This window comes from Podarcis gaigeae (genome assembly GCF_964106915.1).
Source record: "Podarcis gaigeae genome assembly, chromosome: 4".
NCBI lineage: Eukaryota > Metazoa > Chordata > Lepidosauria > Squamata > Lacertidae > Podarcis > Podarcis gaigeae.
The window spans coordinates 83,156,196-83,179,504 of NC_139677.1; the positions used below are offsets into that span (position 1 = coordinate 83,156,196).

General features: G+C 40.6%; 1 protein-coding gene across 10 annotated transcripts in view; it reads right to left on the minus strand.

Annotated features, from left to right (window-relative positions):
* TNFRSF19 (TNF receptor superfamily member 19) overlaps positions 1–23,309 on the minus strand; it is a 52,548-nt gene that overhangs the window by 22,323 nt on the left and 6,916 nt on the right. For 8 of the 10 annotated variants that reach the window (XM_083737059.1, XM_083737065.1, XM_083737063.1 and 5 more), the window contains 4 exons: positions 12,518–12,616; positions 10,487–10,597; positions 4,659–4,837; positions 2,831–2,916 (listed from right to left, as the gene is read on the minus strand). In XM_083737059.1, the coding sequence (XP_083593185.1) occupies positions 2,831–2,916; positions 4,659–4,837; positions 10,487–10,597; positions 12,518–12,583 (442 nt within the window). In that variant the 5' untranslated portion in view covers positions 12,584–12,616. Of the gene's footprint in view, positions 1–2,830; positions 2,917–4,658; positions 4,838–10,486; positions 10,598–12,517; positions 12,617–22,263; positions 22,531–23,309 lie in introns of those variants that run through there. The other 2 variants (XM_083737062.1, XM_083737058.1) reach the window with 2 other exon arrangements.

Sequence of the window (23,309 nt, forward strand, 5' to 3'; positions counted from 1 at the left end):
TGTTAGGAAAACATCTTCTGGCCTAAAGTTCAAAACATTGCTATAGTTTAGTCAGAAAATCTTGCAGAAAGTCAATGCTTTTTTATTCCAGACACTGAAACATGAAGCAATCCAGAATGATGGCTCCCCGCATTAAGTGGGGGGCGGCTTTTGCGTGGTCACAAGCAGCTCCCCCCCCCCCCCCCGGAGACTACTAGACCCCCGGCAAGGTAGCTGGCTTCACACACCCCACCCAAGCTGGATACCTGGAGGTTTCCGCCTAGCCTCATCAATCAGCCAATCCCGGCTGGGGTGTGTGTTGCCAACGGAATTGGCCAGGTAGAGTTAGGACCACCCACACTCACAATAGAGGGTGTAACTTACCTGTTGGTCCTCAGTCGGCTCCTGAACTTCCCCCACCCTGTCCTCCCTCAGTTTATACCTTCTTTCACAGTTTAACCTTCTTCCTTACAGCTATGCAGGTGCTGCTGCGGTCCTAGATGGTCGACATTGAGGGATCGGGAAGGAATTTCCCTGCATTGGCAGGTTCCGCCTTCCCCGTAGCAAAATGTCACAACTTTGGTGGTTTGTAGGCCTTGGGCGGAATCCTTTAGTCTGTCTTCTCTCAATGGGGGGGGCGATCCCAGGGTTCCCTGTTAAAGGGGTTATTTTGAGGGGAGGCACTGGCCATACGCCAATGGGTTGTTAGTGCTCTCCCCTACAATGCGGCGAAATGGGAGGCGGACTCTCTGCTTGAACAGATGTTCTCCAGAGTCAGCCCAATCCCCACACACTTTGGATAACCCTGATGTTCCCCAGATCCTCGGCTGGGGACTGGGAGGGAAAAACGCCCAATGCCTAAGCCAAGGCCTTCCTACATCTGAGAATTTAATAAAGTTGTGGACAATTTTAATCCCGTAACACATTGTCAGGTGTCATTATTCCTCCCGAGGGTCGCCTGGGGCTTGGGGGGTCTCCGCCTGTCCACGCAAATGTGGAAGAGCAAACGTTTTATACAGCTTTGGACAATCGGTGGTGAAAATAAGATTAGCCCACATCTTGACTAAAATAAGCTATGTAAAATAGGTACTGCCAGTGAAATTGTTCAGCTCTCATTCTCAATGAGCTTAATGTCTGCTATTTTTTAAACATTCTGCAACCAGTCTTGGAGAGCCAAGACTTAACAAGGGCTTGATTATTATTTGTTGTAATGAATTCCATCTGATTTTAAAAAGTTTTAAATAAATAAAACCCATCAGAAGATAACTGAGTAAAATTTAATGTAAGGTTTTTTGGTACACTTTCCTACCTTTATTAAAAGTTTTTTTCTTCTCAATACAGAAATAATTGAATATACTGTACATTAATTTAGTATTGTTTTAATTTCTGCTTAAAATCTTGCACTGCCATTGTACAATCAAATTTCTCTGTAAGTAAATGCAAATATTTGGACTTGCTATTTTAAATGAATTTATGCATAGGCTTCAGTTGCCATTATCATATGACACAGAATTTTTTGTTTACCCTATAAAGTTTACCCAAGAACGATAACAATTCTCTTGGCCTTTTACACCCCTTACTTGATCATTACAAAATCCTTTCAACTTTCTGATGGTCTTTTAACAACTCACAAGCAGCTTTTCCATGAGTAAATATTTAAACCATGTTTTAAAGAGGTCTACAGAGAGAGTGAAGATGAAAGCTAGCCCTGAAATTTATAGCCAGCTGGGTAATAATCAACTGCTTCCAGCATTCTGTAGTCCTCATTAATGCCCCACCATATGATGGGACTTTAACTCTGGAAGTGTAGCCTCAACTTGTATTCAAGAGCAAACAAAAATTTGCCAAAGCATACACATTGTGATTAATTTATATAGCCACATAACCTTAATATTTGCAACTTTTATCTATTTGAGATAAAGAATTAGCAGTGTACAAATGTATGCCTAATACTTGAATGTATTGAATGTATTTGAAGCATTATGCAAAACATTATATGTTCTTACTAAAAATGCATTATTTTATTCACACATTACTATTTTATTTATTATTTATATCGCACCTGTGTATACTGTTCTTCACACAAAGAAAAACAAATTAGAAAACTGCACCATGAATGGCATCAAAATACTAGAAAGATAGTTTGATACCAGAACTCATTATTAAACAGAACTACAGGCGTTGTTGGTTCATGTCAACATTAAAATATAACACATGTGACCCATAGCAAAATGTTAGTGTGGGACACAGCCATTCACAGTTCCAGTTGGTTAGCCATGCCCTTCTGCACAGCACTCCATTTCATTCCTCCTCTTGCCATAAAGAGAACGCATCCATTAAAACCACAAGGAAGAAAGGGCATACAAACAACTCCAGGATTATCCCCACTGCCAGGCTCAGCTTCAAATCTGGGATTGTTCTGCTCAGAAGTGAAGAGGAGCCAAGGTCAACAAGAACAAGGGCTGGGAAACCACTCAGAGAAACAATTACTGGTTAACATGCTTGTACACTATTCATCCATTTGTGGCTGAAGCTTATGCCTCATTCTGCAAGGGACAAGGCTCTCGAGTACCAGTTCTGCCTGGAGAAGGGCTGCCTAGTGATTGTCCCATGTTAGAACCTGGGACAGTGCACTGGGAAATCAGCAGGGCCTAGGCTAGACAGCCTCTTTTAAAAGGCTAGGATTATCAAGCAGTTTTATTTTAGTGATATGCCATTTGCTTTTCCAGGCGAGGTATTTGTGACAGCATATCAGTTTCAATTATCAAATTCAATTCAGCTGTACATGTTCAAAAAACCCCAAACAAACCTGAATTCAATATCATACTATTTTACTGTCAGGAGCACTTACAGTGAGGTTCATAAGGAGGTGGAGGGTCACCACAAGGAACACATTCCATATCCTGAAAGCCCCCAAGCTTGGTTTTTCTATAGAATCTGAAAGACAGAGGAACAGATCACACATTCCTCATGTTGTCTACAAAATTTTAATAGCAGGACATACAGACATATTTCATAGATATGGAAGAGTGTACCTAAAGAACAGCTCTGGAAAAATGTGAGATCATGCAGTAAATCAGCGACTAAGTTAGAGGATAAAATTCAATGTCTATTAATACTGAGAACAGATATTAAAGTTTTCAATGGGAGGGGGAAGGGAACAATGAAACCAGCTTTCTTTTTAGCTATTTCCCCACCACTACTTGTTTCACAGTAGTAACAGTCAATTTCCAACACCACATCACCAAAGAGCAGCATTCTGAGAAAGGTTCTGATGAGTGTGGGGACCTGTACAACATTCCAAACAGCTTATGTATGGAATTTCTGCCCATTCCCCCCCACCCAACAACAACCTGTACATAATGATAAACAATGGTTTGCTGTGTTATGTGGATGAGCCTCTATAAGACCATGTGAAGCACTAGGCTAGCATACTCTTCCATCTGTCCTCCCATGCAGCTGGGAGGAGCACTTCTACCAAGTTTCGATTCAAAGAATCTTGGCTAACTGTTATGTATAAGCTGGGAACTGTGATTCATGGCAAATGGTTGGTTAAACAATCATATTAATAAATTCATGGTTTGAAGTTTGCTTGTTTAGCAACTAACCATTACAGTGGTACCTTGGCCTCCAGTGGCCTCCAAATTTTTTTAAAAAATTTGTAATTTAAAAAATGGGTTGTAATCCAAAAAAAGGTTGCAAACTGGGACACACACTTCCGGGTTTGACGTGTTTGTAATCCAAAACATTTGCAAACCAAGACGTATGCAAACCAAGGTACCACTGTATATGATTTAATGTTTTTAAAGTAATGCCAAGCTGAGATTCTTTGAAACCAAACCTGGCAAAAGTCCTTCTAGCCATGGAACAGGAGTGGAAAGGAATAAATAACAGAGTTTGAAACTTTGTTTAGGAGCTCATGGAGGCTCATCCACATAGTGTTAAACCATGGTTTTGTGTATATGCAAATATAAGACCAAGTCTTATATTTAACCATATATGAGAATATTTTAAGCTCTTGTTCCACAGCTGTGGTCACTCAAATAACAGAGATATCTACCTTTTTAAAGGTAGTGCCATCTTTGTGATAAAATTCTACGTGTTGTGCTGTGAAATAAACCAACTCTTCAGCACTAGCTTAAGCACGGTAGCATGAAAATTAGAATTTTTCATGTCAGAGTGATATTATGTTTACAACTTTTTTAAAATGACCAGAAAAGCATGTGGAATACAGTAAGCCTGCAATTTACATTGGGTTATGTTCTGGGGATCGTGCCTAAAGCCAAAATAGTGTCTAGTCAAAACACATTGGGTTCAATGGCAGGTGGGATTGCCAAAGTCTTTTTTTCCTGGATGCCCACCCCCTATTTATTTGTTAAGTGTGTAAAGCTGAATGTGCACAAGCTAAATATACGTAATTTGAGGGGTTATTGTACATGTGGTTAATGGATTTCATAGTGCTGAAATAACGTAATGTTTCTCTTTGAAGCACTGAAGTATTCATCAAGGACATGAAATCAGTCCTGAAGATATAATCAGCAAAACAAAAAGGTAGAGTCATCAGTCTATGATGGGAAAGCCAGCCAAGTCTCAGATTGTAGGGCTTTCTAAATCTGAACTGTGTTGTAGTAACCCTGCAGACAAGTTATTTCTAGTTTCCTTATGATTCCTTAACTCACCCTGGCAAACAGTCTCCACAAACAGCATTGCTGGTAGCAGAACAATTGGCTTTCTGAAATCGATTTATTAGAGCACAGTCCAAACATGGCTTGCACTTCTGAAAGCCCCTGTCCTCCTTGAATCTGTTTGGTCTGCATGTCATGCACTGGGCATCCTCCCCATATCCAAAGCCACATTCCTGTAGGGATTAACAAGCAAGAACACACTATTCAGAAATTTAGAAGTGTGAATAAAGGGAGATTGCAAGGATGAAGCAAAGACTCAGTGTAATTATTTCCGAGAATAAGACTTTCTAGAGACAAAAGCAATCCTTTCAGCAAGTTCAAATGTGTCTTCCACTACTAATAATCTCCCTTACTTCTATAAGCAATACTTATTCATCTACTTTATTTGAGAAACGGCTAAGCATTTGAATGACAAAGGACTCCATGGTCTCCCACAGCTACATTATTACAGGCTTATGGGAATTATTGAGCTGTCCATTATTAATTAAGCTAGGTTTGTGAAAATGCAGAAGTTCTAAGTTCTTAGACATTTACATCAAAACAGGAAAAATAAAAGCGTATCAAATGATAGTAACTAAACTAAGAAAGTAAATAACCATTTGCAACTGTTTTAAATATGCATGTTTCATCTCTATAAGTACAAAACTCTGCTTTTCACTAAAAAGACAAGGCATCATGGATCCAATTTTTAAAAACCCAAATATTAACTACCAATATTAACATGTTTTCCATGTTTATTAGCAACACTGAGAACATAGTGAGGAGCTGGTGCTATGTTATCAAAAATAGCTAGAATATGATAATAATTAATTTAGCAAAATTGGAGTGCAAATTACTTTATTTAAGGAATGTGTGCACCTTCCTTCAATATTTCCAAGGTGGTGCACATAAATGATATAACAAATACAATAAAACAGCATCAATGACATTAATAAAATAGTAAAGCAAAAACTGAATAAAAACAGCAACATAAAATATACTGTGGTGCCTCACAAGACGAAAAGAATCCGTTCCGCGATTCTCTTCGTCTAGCGGTTTTTTCGTCTTGCGAAGCAAGCCCATTGACAGCTTAGCGGATTAGCGCTACAGCGGTCTAGCGGTTTCTAGCGATCAGCTGTTAAGCGGCTTAGCGGCTTAGGAAAAGGGCGAAAAAAGCGGGGGGAAACCGCGGGGACTCGCAAGATTTTTTCGTCTTGCGAAGCAAGCCCATAGGGAAATTCGTTTTGCGAAGCGCCTCCAAAACGGAAAACCCTTTCTTCTAGCGGGTTTTCCGTCTTGCGAGGCGTTTGTCTTGCGGGGCACCACTGTACCATTAAGTTAAAATTCTTGAGAAAATAAAAAGGGTATTTGACTGATGTGGATGATACATTACCTATAGCGCTCTGAGAAGTGAATTATTTAAGCAAGGTGCCACTCTGAAAAAGGCCTTCTCCCCAGTCACCACCACCCGACTCATTTTAGATGGCTGGGGAGGGCTTCTGAAAATAACCTCCATGCATAGGCAGGTTTATGTGGGAGTCCACCATGTTGCTATTTTAGAGTGCTCATTATAAAGCCTTCTCTTACGCTCTTCCTTGCATATTTTTGTGGCAGTTTCCAGCTACTGTTTCAGTGCAAATTTAAAAGGAATTGGTTTCTTCACTGGGTGGTTCCAAATATTTAGGGGTCATACAGTAAGCATGATGACATCAAGTGCTATGTAGCCAACCAGATATGGTCCTGCGATGTCACTGAGTTCTCCAGTTGTCCTCACTCTAAAAAGGGAGTGCAAGTGTATCCCACACTTTCCTATTTCTTTGGGAAACCCTTTCCCTCCTTGTAATTTTCTATTGCCAAAACCAGCCAAGTGGTGTCTTTCTTGCAAAAGCTAACTCTACAAAAGCCCTCTGCTAGACATAATGATTAGCTTTGCCTTTAGGAAGCAACTGAAAGACTCTCTCATTTGGCTTTAGGGAGGTTAAAGTTATGCCTGTTGTTGGGGGGGGGGGAAATCACTAAGATCAAATTCTTATTCAGAGTCATAAGAGTGGGTTACAATGTTCATAGTAGTCCCTTTTTGATAATAATAAGCACCAGTATGTCATTACTGCAAATATATTCCATAAACAAACTGCAAGGGATATCTGCATTTATATTGTTCTGGCAAATGGTAGTGGATAGGGGTGATATCAGGAACAAGAGTTTTAGGAGCAGACACTTCTCCCACATCCTTCCCTTAAATACTATATAAACTAAAACACAGCATTTTTATATGAAGTAATTTGTTTCTTTTTAAAAAACATATTCTGAAATGTGCATATTGTAGTTAGAGTTGCAAAGCATATTGCTTGAAAGAGCTACCGTATTTTTTGCTCTATAAGACTCACTTTTTCCCTCCTAAAAAGTAAGGGGAAATTTGTGTGCGTCTTATGGAGCGAATGCAGGCTGCGCAGCTATCCCAGAAGCCAGAACAGCAAGAGGGATTGCTGCTTTCACTGCGCAGCGATCCCTCTTGCTGTTCTGGCTTCTGAGATTTAGAATATTTTTTCCCTTGTTTTCCTCCTTCAAAAACTAGGTGTGTCTTGTGGTCTGGTGCATCTTATAGAGTGAAAAATACGGTAATTTTGAAGGACAAAATGTTATCCAGTAACTGCTTCAAAACAGTTCCTTTGAAAGACTTGCCAAAGATATGGAAGATATGTTTTAAATAGCACATACAATTGACTAGCTTCCTGAGTACTATGTTAAAAGCAAGCAAGGTGATCTAACATATATCTAATTAAATGGACAGAGAATTGGACAAAGTATAATAATTTATTTAGAAATTATCTACTGCATAAGCCTTCAGACTGATGCAAGCAATGAGCTATAACTAGGGCTAAACCCAAATGACCCCTCAAATTTCACAGGCATATTTGACAAGGCATTAAAGGCAATGCACTTTGAGTGGGCATTATTTTTTGGGTTTAGGAAAACACTCACTGGCGCTCTTGAAGTTCTGTCAGGCTAGTGGCTGCCATTCCTCCTCCAACCTCCATATCACTAAGGAAGAGGCACTGTATTAAGGGAGGGAAACAAAAACAGTGGCTGCCACCTTGATGGCTCTTCAAGAGCTCACATTTCATCAACCACTCCCAAAATGAAGCCTGCTAAAAACAGTGGGAGGGACATGAATCTGACCTTTAGACAGTTTGTAAGTAAACCAATTCTTAACTTACCAAACCTGTGGTCTTTTCCTATGCTGGGGGTAGAGAGATGTTTTGGAACTCACAAGGGCATATTTTAAAGGTCTAACAGCCCTTATTTCCATGTTTTAGTTTGTTGCATATTTTGTGATTTTAAATCTCTGCTAAGGGTTCTCTCATCAAAGAGTACTTGCCCCAGACTTAAGGTCTTGTCAACCAGGAATTTTTACCTGTATTTTCTTGAATCAACAGATACAAGCTGTGTATTGCTAACAGTGTACTGCTAACAGTGACTCCATCGAACAAGGGGAAGTATAGTGAATTCCATAGCCATGAGTTAATAGTACAAACACACATGAAGTTTATTTCCTCTTCTTCCCTCACCCCCCTCTCCCAAACAGCTCTGTCTCTCTTCCCCCTACCCCACTTTACTGGCTTCTCTATCAGGGCTTGGTCTAGTCATTTCATTGCTGGGACAAGGGTCCACCCTGGAATATGCCATCTACCAACTGGAGACAGCAGTAGAGGAAGCCACGCAGGGGCGGGGCGAGCCACCCCATTCCTTTCTCTCTGCAACCACATTCTGCCCCTTCTCAGTGCTTCATGCGACAAAGTAAAAGAAAACATAAAACCCTGTGGATTCCTAAGCATTTGAGTATTTTACTTGGGACTATCATGCCTCCCAAAGACTTTTCAGATATATTAATATGACTCAATCTTCTGCTGCTCTCTTACCAAAATATCCCAGGCCACAGAGTGATGGCAGAAGGGGGGGGGGGGGATATGATAAGAATATGAAGGACCAAATGTGATCTTCCCAGAAGAAGCTCCAGCAAGGAAGCTGGGCAGAGAATGAGAAGTCTTTTCCTGTGAGAACCAAGGCAACAGCCCCCTCCTCATTCTGCCTCCCCAAATCTCTCAGTTCTCTAGTGAGCTTCTACCTGAGCCCATAGGAGATGAGAGGAGAGGAGCAGCAAATCAGCTGAGAAAGGAGAAAGCTGCAGCCTGAATAAAACTGCTGTCCTGCCCCAGCAGGAAAGGGAAGGTATTTTACAAGAACAGCCAATGTTTTGATTTATACTTGCATGTGAACATGTATCTTACATGTGTATTCACTGTAAGATACATGTTTGCATGCAAGTATAAATAAAATGTGGTTTTGGAGATCTTTAATATGGAGGCAGTTGTGTACCACAGGAGTCCGGATAATGCAATGGTAGAAAGATTTGGGAATTAGACAAGGTAGAAATTGGAAGGACAGGTAAAACAGCAATAGTTATCTATTCTGAGGAAATAGGGAGAGCAGAAAGACACCATTCCATGAGTTCTACCATAGCCTGCAGGTGTGAAGTAATGACTTTATATTTGGGTGGTCCTGTTTTGCTTCCAAACTTACAGGCACTTGGCCACCCAAGCAAATGGGAGGAGAAGACTCTGCCCCTGGAGATCTAAGTATCATAGGTTGTTGGACAAAAATCAGGTAAGATTTTAATGAGCAACGTTGCTCTGAGGTGTCAGAAACCAAAGAGCTAATATTTACCATCTATCCAAAGATAAAGGATGAAAAGAAGCAGTTAACTAAGGGAGAGGCTTTCACAAAAGATGGTTAGACAACCCTAAGTAAATCTAATCTGAGTCACCACCAGAATATCTCAATTTCTGTCATGAACTCTCAGTGTACACTACTTTCTATGGGAAACTTCTTGTCTAAAGGACTATTATAAGAATTCATCTGCATTTGGATTTGTTGTTTTTGAGCTCAAATTAGGCAAACCAACCATGGTTAAGAAAAATCCACTGGGTTTGACCACAACCCCAAACTTTAGTTTAAAAAAGACACAATTTGTAAGCTAACAACAAACCATGGGTTCACTTCTTGGTTTATTGTTAACAGCAGCAAGTTGCCTAGGGTGGGTTCAGATGTTCAAGCAAGTCACAACAAATAATTATTTAGCTTTACATGCAAATGCAACCATTCCGTTGCATGAAAATACTTTCTGCTCTTTCAAGTGGCAAAAAGCACATAGCAGCAGTATTAAATGTTATTTATGACACTCATAAGATGCACAGCTTTTCATTCAACTAAAAGCAATGAAGAAAGGGTGTAATGTTATTTAAGAATAAAATCTCTTACTAAATTTTAAGCTTGTGGATGCTCTGAGCAAATAAGTTCAAAGAAAGCAGAAACCACAAAGCTTCTGTTTTAACATTTTACTCCAGAACCAAATATGGCTAAGAATCTAATCACATATTTCATGTTTTTGTGTATAAAGGAATGGCCTAAAAATTATGAATAGCCTCATAATGATATAAAATGACTCTGCCAAAGTGTATCACAGAATATTGGTTGCTGTGAATACCAACTGCTATGGAACACAAATGTGAGGGTGCTATTGTGCATGTGTCATCTTTGTGGGCTTCCCATAGACATCTGGTAGGCCTCTATGGGAAAGCAATGCTGGATTAGATGGGCCTTTGGGTCTAACCTAGCAGGACTGTTCTTAATACTGGGAATTTTTAACAAAACGCTTGTCATTTCTAAGTGCCATTTCACAACCCTCAGTGACTCAATACATAATACTCAAGTTAATCTCAATAACTGCGAAACATAGGATCAAAAGAAAAAATGGTTTAGAGAATGTGAATATACACGCATACCTTAGACAGTTCCATGCCAGGTCCACATTGTTTGCATAGCAAACAGTTTCCATCATGATCCCTGAACTCTTGCTCTCTACAGTCTCCAGTTTCACAAATTACAGTGTTTGTCTAAAAATGAAAATATAAAATTAATTAATAGTGCTGCAGTTAATCTCTTTCTATTGCTGTAATCCTACATGTCTTGCTCCTCCCCCCTGGTGCCTTCAAGGTGTTGAGATTGTGCTCCCTGGCTGCAGTCCTGTATGCACTTATTTGGGATTAAATTCCACTGAACGTTTGGCATGTGGCCCTTCTTAGGACCCAGAGCCTCTGGCACCCTACCTTGAAACACTCCATTTCAGGCCTTTTTGCAGGCTATAGTCAGTGAGAGGACCACTGGCAGTAGCTTCCAATCTTGCTGGTTGAAACAGTAGCCTTACAGTATTGGAGCTCTCTTTATTGGTGGATAAAGCTATGCTTTATCCTAATCACCTCCAGTAGGAAAAATCTTTGAAAGCAAAATACTGATGCAACATCTGTGCTTAGATTCATTTTATCATTAAGACATGTAACTGAAATAGTTGTAACTTTTATCTATCTAATTAAATTGGTTTAGAAGCAAAGTCAAATTGGTGATATGTATCTGTGGTCCTTAAAATATAGTTAACATTTGTATTTTTGAAGTGTTTTCCTGGAAGTAGATGCTATTGACAGAAATGCACTGCCTCTCAAGGTTCCCAGTATTTCCACACCGTCGATCAGTTCCTCCCTGTTGGTGAGGACCAGGTCCAAGATAGATGATCCTCATGTCACTTCTTCCATTTTCTGGGAAATAAACTTGTCAGCAAGGCAATGGAGGAATTTGTTGGACCATACATTCTTGGTGGAGTTTTGAGTTCCAACAAATATCGGAGAAGTGTAAGTCTCCCATGACTACTGTATATCTCTTTGTTGAATGTTTGGTAATCTATTCTAGGAAGGCATCCAAGTCTTCAGTCTTCAGTCTAGCTTGGCTGTCTACAGCAGACACTAAGGTAACTGTTGCTTGCCTCTCCTACAATTATTACCCATATAATTTCTATCTGCCCTCCATCTTCCAGATCTTGGATCTCTTCACAAGTGCATACATCCTTTACATACAATGCTACTCCTCCTCCCTTCTTGTTTGGTGTATTCCTTTTGAACAGGTTATATGCTTCAGTTTCTACATTCCAGTCATAAGTCTCATCCCACCAGATTTCAATAATGCCTATTGGGTCATATTTGCCATTCTGTTTTAAGAGCTCAAATTTGTCTTGCTTGTTTCCCATATAGTGAGCATTAGTATAGAAATAACTGAAATCATGAGTCATTCCCTCCAGCTGCTTCCATTTTGTAGTTTCTTGTCCTTTAAGCACCACCTCAGTTTCCTATGCATCAATGAAGCTATTATACCCAATACCAGGTGTTCCCCTGCTGTCTGTAAAATTGTCTCCCTCCCCATAAGGATTTAATTTAAAGTTCTCCTGATCAGGTTTGCAAGACTCTTAAGCAAATATATTCTTGCCAACCACTGTAAGGTGCAACCTATATCTTGCCTGATGTCCTGGCAAAATAGAGGAGACCATAGACCAAGAAGCCAAATTTTTCCTGAGAAGACCACTTGCACAGCCAGTGGTTTACTTCCAGTATTTACCGGTACCTCTCGCTTCCTAGGCCACAAATGTCATCAGGAAAGAGTGTTGAAAAAGCCACCTTTGCCCCAAGGCTCTTCAACTTCCTGCCCAGAGTTTCATAGCCCAAGCTATATGTCAAAGGCTGTGTCTGGCAGTATTGTTTGTACCCACACAAATCAGAAGGGTTGTGGTCAGTGGACTTTATAAGATTTGATGACAACTCCATCACACTGTAAATCTATGCACCTGGAAGACAGCAAACCTCCCAGGACAACCTGTTACTTCTGCACACTGTTGTCTCTGACTCCCTCAGTAGGGAGTCATCTACTACCACCATTTGTGCAACCCACTGGAGCATAAATTCACAACACACATTAAGAAATTGTCTACTTACAAAACATATTAGAAGTATCAGCAACTTCAGCATGCTAGAATGCCACTGTGACCTTTTTGTATCCATTTCTGAAGTCTTTCCTTTAATGAAGTACTAAATCTGAAAAAAGAAAATAATTATAAAACTTCAGGGTGGATGAACTAGCAGTGTTGCATCTAGGTTCTAGGCCTGCACAATGGTGAGTAATCACATATGGGAAAACTGGTAACTCCTGAAAATCTGACCTAGCCTTTACAGAAGTGTTTGGGCTGTGCTACTTTAGTCTTCCACATGCTCCATAGAGAAATACATTCTTCCACATATATACTAAATGACAGAATGAAGGGTTTTTAGCCTAGCATTCTCCCTGCCCTCCAATATAGATTTCTACATGCAGTAAATGTTTTCGTACAAAGGAACATTCAGTCATTTGTCCACTCTCACATGGGATCCAAAGTGGTACATCCTAATCAGCATTACTATCTAAGTTACTGCAACTTTGAACTGTAGCAAATCCTCCAATAATCCAGTCACAGCTACTGGCTCATCAAAAGTAAATCTCTACTGGCCATGAACAAAGAGTCTGTTTGGAGCTAAGAATCAAGCCAAACATAAACTTGAACCATACTCAGCACAGAACCTTTCTCTTTCCTGATTTAGAACCCCAATTCTAATTTGAAAACCTATGGTATGTTGGACATAAACATAGATAGAAAATCTGCCTGATGCACAAGGAACATAGCTATAGGTCCACACATGCACTTGGTTTGGGAAGCAACTCATTGAGCCAGCATTTGGCTAGAATGGCATGCAAATTTCTCTAATATAGAAAATCTTAAGGATGTTGTCACATTGCAGTTTGGCTACACAGACAAGTGGCAGTGTGGTGAGCTGCTGAGCTGGTGGGTGAGAGGATCCAAAGGACAGAGATAAAGACCCAGGAAATGTGAGCAGGAAGGTGATCTAGGGAAGGGGAGGAGGAGGGATCTGGAGGATGGAGATATGGATGGGCAGGCAGCCAAGACAAAATTAGAAGGAGGAGGAAAGAAGAGAAGGGAGCCATGTGCAAGCAGGTGGCTCAAGCAAGCAAAGGAGCGATGGCAAGAGCTAAGGGTTTTTTGTTTTTGTTTTGCCAAGGTGTAAAGAGGAATAGGTGAGGTTGGTGGGTCTTGTCATCTGGGCAGCCCTGGCCCTCCATACACACTGTCTCAGCTTGTGCCCTGGGTAGGTCATTTGGTGCTGCAAAAACTATGTGGGAAGAAGCAAAAGACCAACTAACTATACTGGAATAAAACTGTTAGCATAGGAGGGACAACAAATTTGATACAGCTTTTCTTATATATAATTGGTCATACACTTTAAAAGCTGGGTATGCTATCTTTTTATTATGATCCAAATATACTACTTTTATATATCTATATCCAAGGCTGAAAAAGAGCAGCCATATAAATAATGTCTGAATACTAGGTACCCATCCCATTCTTCAGTCACTTCTCCTCCTCACACTCAGACTTAGGGCTCTTGGGTTCAAGGTGAGCTGCAGCAGTCACTTCCAATGATTCAAAGAACCACAAGTGCACATAACTTCAGATATGCAAATAGTCCCCACAAGGCCTACTGAAAAAAATCTTAATCTCATTTGTGCCCGAAGAGCTATGTGCACAGCTCACATCATTATGTGCCTGATTTCTGGGTCTGCTGATCCCAAGGGCTAGATGATAATTAATGTTACTGTTGGTAACAAGGCAACTGGCAGGATGTAATGCAAAATAAAACAAATCACTATTATAATGTCCAAGTGCACTCCTTTTTTTCTAGGTTTCCAGTTTCAAGAGGCCTTTCATAAAATCCTCATAGCACAGCACGCTGGTGATGCATGCTTACAACTTATATGCTTAATTATGGTATTTGAAAATTCAAAAGCTGGTAATGATAAACTAAGCTAAATAGGAACAATTGTGATATATGGCAATATTATGATAATAATACTGTACAACAGAACAAGAGGTAACCAACTTTTTGGGGCCCATTTGCAAAAGAGCTAGATCTGTCAGTTATTATCTGATCCCATCCAAAGGCTTGGACTAACAAATAATATATTAAAAGAATCGGAAATTAAACTAGTATAGAAAAAACATCATAGCAAGTATTCTATCAGGTACTTTCTGGAGAGCAGAAAGGATAGGGTATAAATTTAATAAACAATAATCATGCTAAGATAATGGAATGAGTCTTAACTGTATTTACCTGAAAAAGACTCATTCCATTGCTGATCCACAGTGCCCCTCCCAATTGGCTAGTCACTTCTCAGGTAGTGGGACAGACAGAAAGGCTCCTTCCACTGGCCTGCTTTGACACATTTGTACTTTTTGTGCCATCTGCTCTAAGTTTTTCCAATCAATAACTAAGGGAAGGATCTAAATATAATAAAATTAAAATCCGCCTCTGTACCCAATTATCTCTGGTTAACAAATGCCAGCAAAATAATACAAAAAGCTATGTGTACATATTTTATATTTTTTAATGAAGCTTTCTACAGAGATATTCTTTTCTTATGCAATTCTTTGAGTATTTTTATATTGAATAGCAAATCTAACATTTTCCTATGAACATTGCCAAACCCAGTACCAGTGTCAGAAATTTCACATGCAGAAACTAAGTCTTACCCTTCAGAAGCCAAACATTTTCACATCGCATAATTCTACTACTAGCCAAGTACATCTGCTCATCTTGCTGCGCACTCTAAGCTGATTGCCTCATCTATATATTGAAGAATTACTCAGCCTCCAAAATAGAGCAATTCATCAAAAGGCTCTGAGTTGAAGTTTACAACTGCTGGAACTTCCAAAAAGAAGTCTGCGAACATCTGGATATTAAATTTCAGAGAACTCATTTAGCCTCAAAAGTTGCAAATTCTCTTCAGTACTTTACAGCAGATATGTCTGAACTTTCTAATCACACAAGTTTTATAGGCACTTTTCAATTCACAGAAACATCTCAGGAGACAGCTCAGCTAATATACGTAGGAAGAGTATTCAATGTAGCATGCAGTATGATCCCTGAATCAGAATATGCAGTACAGTAATAACATAGTGCTTTTCACAAAGAAAATTAGATTAAAAAATAAAAGGACTGGAACATACAAAAAACTGACTGACTTGCCTGGAAGCAAGTCTTGAAAGGAATGAAACTGTGCCAACTGCGTGTTTCCTGTTTCTGTCTCCAGTTCAAACATTTCTGGTTTAAAAACAGACATTACTGCACTTAATAATAGGCTGCTATTGGGCAAATTTGTTCTCTGCTGCTATCAAGTGGCACTGTACTGATGTCAGTTGGACACAAGCCATTCAGTCTATCCTTTTCCTGTGTATACAGAGAGCAAAATATGTCCAGAAATGGTGTATCCCAAATCCAACTAATGTAGACATTTTGTTTCTACTTATTAATATTAATAATAAGTTATAATTAACAATATAAAAACTTTTTCCCCCACCAATGGATAGCCACATCAACATAAAACATTCATTAGAAAATACTGTTTTGCAAAGGAAATGAATGTTTCTGCTAAATTGTCCAAATCCTAAATTAAGCTGTGATCTGTCCCCATCCACATCTGATAGCAGCCAGTAATATAAGCACATTGATGCCTAAAGAGAAGTATCTCCCAAGTTTGTTTAAAATATAACAAGAGAACAATTTTAATGTGAATGTGGTCATATATCTGGGATACATAATCCTTCGTAACTTTTAAACCAAGTTCCAAAACATACACCAGTCTGCATGTTGTGGTGGGCAGCATTATATTTTGTTTTTCCATATGTAAACATGCAACAATTTAAAACTACAACACCTATTGTTTCAGCCAGTCAGACTCCATGAAGTTGGACCTCTATTTCTCATTTTCATTCTGTATGGTTTAGAATAACTAAAAACTGTTATTCCATTACAATGCTTTAGAAAAAATGGTCACTAAGCATTTTAAAAACCTTGTACAGCCCATATCACTAACAGTATGAACACAGTAGGTGAACTGCCCTGAGACTGCCGGGTATAGGGTGGTATATAAATTCAATAAATATTAATAACATGACAATTAAAATTAACAGCTTAAGTTAGAGATAAAATATCTTATAAAGCTTGAAATATTCAAAAACCTCAGACTTCTTATGCTATATTCTGTTTGTAGTGCATGCAGAAAATGAATAGGCAAACAAATAGGTTGTAAGGTTTTTATAATTATTTTCATAGCGCTGTCAATGTGCATAGTACTTTTCAAAGTGGAAGCAAAGAAAGATCTCTTCCTCGAGGAACTAACAGTGCAGTCCTAGGCAATATACTCACAAGCCCCACTAGTTCAATGGAACTTTGTCCCAGGTATGTCACGTATGGTTTGCTGCCTTACAAACTAGGTTTCTTTTGGGTAAGTGGGTAAGGAAGACAAAGAGAGAGAGAAAGAGAGCAGTGTGGAGGCTCGTAGTATTAAGTTGACATGTTCAATCCCCCTGCCTCTATTCGTCTCCCCACAAAGCTGAAGTACCACATGCTATGCCAGTATGGTGTTGTGGTTAGAGTATTGGCCTAAGACCAGGATTCAAAACCCCACTCAACTATGAAGCTCACTGAGTGACCTTGGAACAGTCACTGCCTGTCAGGCTAACCTACTTCACAGGGTTGTTGGCATCCATTTATCTCAGTAGACAATGGAGTGTGCCTCCAAGGATGAAGTCAAACTGCTGTGTTAGCAGCACTGAAGTGACCTTCTCAGAGCACAAGCCTGGGCAATGTGTATGGAGGTCCTGGACTGGCAACAAGACAAAGGAAAGCAGAGCAACACATTTGGCACCAGCTCGGCTGCAGGAGTTGCTGGAAGGAGGCACCATCCAACCATCTTAGGGACTCCACTCCAGATTTGTGTAGGGTTTACTTCTTAGCCTTTTGTTCTTCTGAAGTTATCTCGCAAAGCCACGGAGGTTTAGGATCAGTGTTTTCCTTCTCCTAGATGGGCTACCTTCCCAGGGTGACAAACGCCATCTGCCCCTCACTTCCCTCTACAGAAAGTGCAGAAACTGCCTTATTGACCATTGGACCCACTATTGGTATTATCTGCTCAATCTGCCAGAGACTGTCTTCATAAACAGGAGAAGCCCCTAACTCACCAAGGGTGTGAGATCCATTAGTTACCCTCACCTGGTTTGATGGGATTAAAGAAGGGACAGAACTATGTGCGCTACCTTGAGCTCCTTGGATAAAAGGTGGGGTATAAATGCAATAAATAAGTAAAAATAATACCACTAACTATTCAAGCTAACTATTCTTTGTTATTTTACTATTGCTGCATTTCTATTTGTAAGTGGTGCAGTGGTTAGACTATTAGACTAGGACAGGGGAAATCAGGGCTCAAACCCCTAAGCCGTGAAACTAACTTGGGCCAGTCACAGTCTCTCAGCCTTACCTACCTCACTGAGTTGGTGTGATAGATAGATAAGAACATTCAGGGCTAAGTAGTTTCAAAAGCAGCAACTAAGCTTAAAATATAGCTTTCATATAAGTTGTGTGTATGCCAACCCTAATTTCTTAAAATCAAAAGCATCTGTAGGAGTCTGAAATCTTATTTGGAGAATCAGATTTGGGAGAAGAGAAGAGTCTGTTTAATACTTGTTTTTGCACTTAGCATTGTCCTCAGGCTACCCAGGAATTCTAAATGAACTGGTGGGGATGCAAGAACCCCATCCCACCCCAAATTTAAGCAGTGCACAATAGCTAGGATAAAAAGGTAAAGGTAAAGGACCCCTGACAGTTAAGTTCAGTCGTGAATGACTCTGGGGTTGCGGCACTCATCTTGTTTTACTGACCAAGGGAGCTGACGTTTGTCCGCAGACAGTTTTGTCAGGTCATGTGGCCAGCATGACTAAGCAGCTTCTGGCGAAATCAGAGCAGTGCACAGAAACGCCATTTACCTTCCGACCAGAGTGGTACATATTTATCTACTTGCACTTTGACGTGCTTTCGAACTGCTAGGTTGGCAGGAGCTGGGACCGAGCAATGGCAACTCACCCCGTCGCAGGGAATCGAACCGCCGACCTTCCGCTTGGCAAGCCCTAGGCTCAGTGGTTTAGACCACAGGAAAGAGCTATTTTAGGGATGCCCAAAGTCTTGGGCATCCCCAGTGGGATTGCAATTTTTTAATTATTATTTAGACCCTTACACATATCACAAAATAATTTTTTTTAAGTCCCCCTAGTTTTGAAAACACTCGGCTAAATAACAGGGAATAGGTTTCACTGTTGAGGAAACAGTAAATATGAGCAACTTCAAAGCTATTGGAAGTTTGTTATGGCTGTACTGTTTCTTGTTTAGTGTTCTGGATAGACTTAGCTACACTGAAATCATAAATGGTTGAAATTACTGTACTGTCACTCTAAAATGTTCCTTCTATCATCTAATTTCAGGTATTCATGTGTGGTAATTTGGTATAATTTCACCGTATGCATTTCCTGATCTTACTTTACAGCAAATATATTTTGTATTTATGTCAATTACATACAGTAAACACAAGGGAAACACTATGGATCTAATAAGCCAGACAACACAACACAAACAGCTCAGGTGGATAAGTATTTATGTAGCTACAAGAAAATATAAACAGATGTCATGGAGATTAGCTTCTGCAATTAGCAAAATACAACGTGTAATAAATCAATAAAGCATTACTCTATCGCACTCAGCACCTCCTATCTGCTTCCCCCAACCTCCTCAACTTATAAACCTAGTTGCACAAACCTGACATCAATAAAGGCTCCTACATTCATATCACCAATGTGTTTTCTTTAGATTTCACATGCAAAGAAAAGAGGAACAATGTATAATAAAAAGATACTTGACTATTGAGTCCTGGCCTCCTTGACACATAAGCTTTTGATAAACCTCTCACACTTTCCCCAGATAATCCTTATGTTTGAGAAAAGATTAAAACCTCCACTTATCCATACTATTTGAGCACCACGGGGGAAAAGAATACCATAAGATGACTAAACAACAACAACAATGCAAGTGCAGAAGATGGCCAGTGTCAATAATATAGAATTGCATGAATCTACACTCTTTATAAACAACAGACTTCAAAATTTTCCCATTTTGCCAATTCTAAATCCCATTTTTTAAAAAAAAAAAACATTCCCAGCACATCTGGAAGAACATGTCTATCCTACCACATGTTTCCTACACTTTGGGATGGTAGATCTCAAGTAACCTGAGCTCTGATATGGGGTCACATGAAAAATATATTAATGGGTTATATTGATAGATTGGCAAAAGACTTCTGCTCCTCTTTTTGTTATGCTAAAAAGTATAAAGGTCTTTTGAGCAAATAAAGTTTTTTAGGTAGTTAATGAATTACTCCCCCATATTTCCAAATTCCAATAAATTAGGTTAAATATGAGAACCCATTCCAGAAATGAAAGGTAAATGAATGGGTGACTTGGCAAATATGAGGTCTGTCTTTTCTCCCTAACCACACCAACACATCCAAAGGCAAAGAGTCAACTGCAGATTGTTGAATGAACTTCTAATAAATCTGCAATTAAGGGTAATGCCAAGCAGCATATTGAGCCAAAAAAAGAAACATCAAGATCCCACACAGCCACAGACCTTTAGAACTTACTTCTATGTAGTCTGATTTATTTTTTTTACCAGCACAGACAAAATAGCTAACCAAGCACTACTACTTTGTTAAGGCTTTTCCTGACAACTTAAGGGCAAGGAAAAAACCTCAGCAGCCTTGGCAACACGTGTACTTACTATTACATACAATCCATGCCAGCAGATTTTTTTTTTCAAAGGCCAATGCTTCAAATCCCTTTCTGACATAGTGTATAATGGGCTGATAAAGTTCTTGCCAGTTAGCATACACTCCCAGCTGTTATCATGATTTATCATACCACGAAATAAGGTATAAACCTTGCACATTGGTCTGATCCAGCAAGCTCTTCTTTTGTTCTTATATTTCTTACTTTTGAAGTAGTAACATTTATTACTGCTGATTTACTGAAGGCTACTTTATAATTAGAGATACTTTTGAATTTGTCAAATTCAACATTCAAAGTAAGGGAGGTTGCACATGTATATCAGCAACATCTATGTGCATATTTGAGCTTATTTTAAATGTCAACTATTTTGAACCCTTCAATTTAAGGCACAGGGCAGAGGAACAGAAGGCACCCATGTCTGTTATCTTTGTTAAGCTCAAACCATGGGTTTGTTGTTGCCATCGCCATAGCTATGGAAGTTTTGGTAAAATTTCTTCTGTACAGGCATATATTCCTGGTCTCTCTATTCCACTAAGTTAAAGGTCTTCTCCGCATCCACCAACACCATTCCCAGTGGACATCTGGCATGGGAGAGACTGCCCGATTTGAAGCAACCTGTTTGGGAGGCTTTATGTGCTACAAAATCTCCAACTGGATCGGTTGTTGTTACCCCTCGACACAATTTTGCTAATTTGCACTATTTGAGGGCTAGCTGCTATCTGGTTGCAACATTGTCCCATTTGGAAAGCCAAATAATCCTTCATTTATTTGAACTTGCCTGAAGTAATTTTGCCACTTCTGGTGCTCCATCCAAGCATTTGGGTTTAAATTAAAGTTCTGAAGTTATCTGTTCTTAAGCATCTATCTTGTTTGATAGTATAGTTATATCCTTACTCCAATATTCTGTATTTAAGACCTACCTATTCATCTGTGCATTGACAGCCTTTGTTTGAGTGGGTATAATTCTGTAAGTACAATTTATATTTTCCTCTTTAGGCTTGTTTGCTATGGGCAGAAGAGACACATAGCATAGTAAAAAGAAGAAAGGACAATTCCACTCAAAGTCTCTTGAATGGAAAGAGACTAGAAAGAGAGCAACTTTAAGTGAGAATTCAGCAGGCAGCACCAGCAAACTGCATTGACACACCAGGGTTTCAACTATTTAAGAGCTACAAAACTGAAATCCTTATCCGGAAGCAATCCCCACTGGGCACATTGATACTTAATACCAAGAGAAAACACACAGGATTGTACCGACATATAACTGAAAGGTGGGGGCATAAGAACCCACAGAGCATCTTACAATTACAGATTGCTGTGGGGGGTTGGGGTTAAACATTAACACATCCCCAAAAACAAAACCACGCAGCAGAACAATAGTAAGGCCATAGCACTACAATAGCAAAGCCATATAAAAACATTGTCGGAAATTAAAAGCTCAGAATAAGAGGAGGGAGTCAAGTATAACTAAGGAAACATCCCTAGGAAGGGGACTTCTCAAGTCAGGGCGCCACCACAAACAAGGCTTTCACTAGGTGACCTTAACAGATCTGAAAAAACCCTGGGTACTGAAACCATCCCTTCCCTGGCTGGCATAACACAAACAGAAAGCATGGTCTGAGGACGACCACCCACCACCTTCTAGTGGGCTAAGCGAGACGAGGTACCGCCAGCGCCTAGGCGGGAGAGCTGGACATCGCGTGTATTCCGCCTTGGGTTGCGCAGCGGGGGAAAGGCGGCATCCAAAAGTTGGGAAATAAATCCCAATATCGAGCAGCTAGCCACGTTCTCGGCGCTGACTGCTCCCTCAGCCTCCTAGCCAAAGCAAACCCTTCCTATAAAATCCTCCCTCCCGCCTCCGCCTTTCCCTGAGCCACGCTGCTGCCGACGCCTTTCTGGCCACCTCGCGAAAGCAAAAGGGCTCATCCCTCTCCCTCAGCTCCAGGGCGGCGGGTGCCTCACCGTCATCGTGGCTCGGCGAACTTGGCTCGGCGAACGCAGCAAAACCCACCAGAAAAAAAAGCTTAGAGGCGGCGGTGTGTCCGTGACCGTTAAAAGTTACGCCAGCCGCCCGCCACCGGCTGCTGCTGCTGCCGCCACCGCTGCGCGAGGCGCCCATCCAGCCCCACAGCGGCTCCTCCGCCTTCGCCAGCTAACCAGCCCACCCGCCGCCTCTCTTTCTGCCCCGCAGCTCCCTCTCGTAGCCTAGGCAACCACCCGCCGCTCCACCTCCCTCTCCGCGCTGGGAAGCACGGGCCAATCGCAGGCCGTCACGCCACGTGACCCTCCCGGGAGGCGGCAACGCTTAAAACTCGAGGCGGACGCAGTGACGGTTGGGGGGGGAAGAGCCGTTGGGGCCTTCCCTCAGCGCCTGTCCCCCACGCGCCGCTTGGCAAGAGGAGGGAGTTTTAATAGCCGGGTATGTGGTGGGGTATGATTTCTATTGAGTGCGGCTGATAAGGGTCCCCTGCTCGCTCTCTCTCTCTCTCTCTCCGCACCCCCGCCCCACGAAATTAAAAGGCAAAGGGGAGCGGGGAGCCGTTTCTGTGCTGTGGGCTGTCGCCACCCGTCACCCCTTGCCTACCACTTTTATATTCGGTATTTCTGATCTTGCAACGCAGCCTTGCGAATTTCATTTCGCAAAGGTCACCTTCCTGGGGCAGGTGATAAGTAAAAGCAATATAAAGATATAATTCCTGCCGCAATGATAATCCTATGTAAATACACCTGAGTAAGCCCCATTGTATACAGAGTCAGATTTACTTCTGAGTAGTGCTGCAGGAAGGGATGGGATGTCTGTTTCTCTTCTCTCACTGCTACCTCCCCGCCCTTCCAGTTTTATCTATTTATGCTAGTTGAAAGAGAGCTGGTGCAAATCATGCCAGTGTAAACAGACAAAAAGGGGCATGTGGATGGTGGGAGGTGGGATTATTATTATTATTAATTGAATTTATATACAACCCTATACCCCGACGTCTCAGGGCACTTAATGGAATAAAATCAAAATA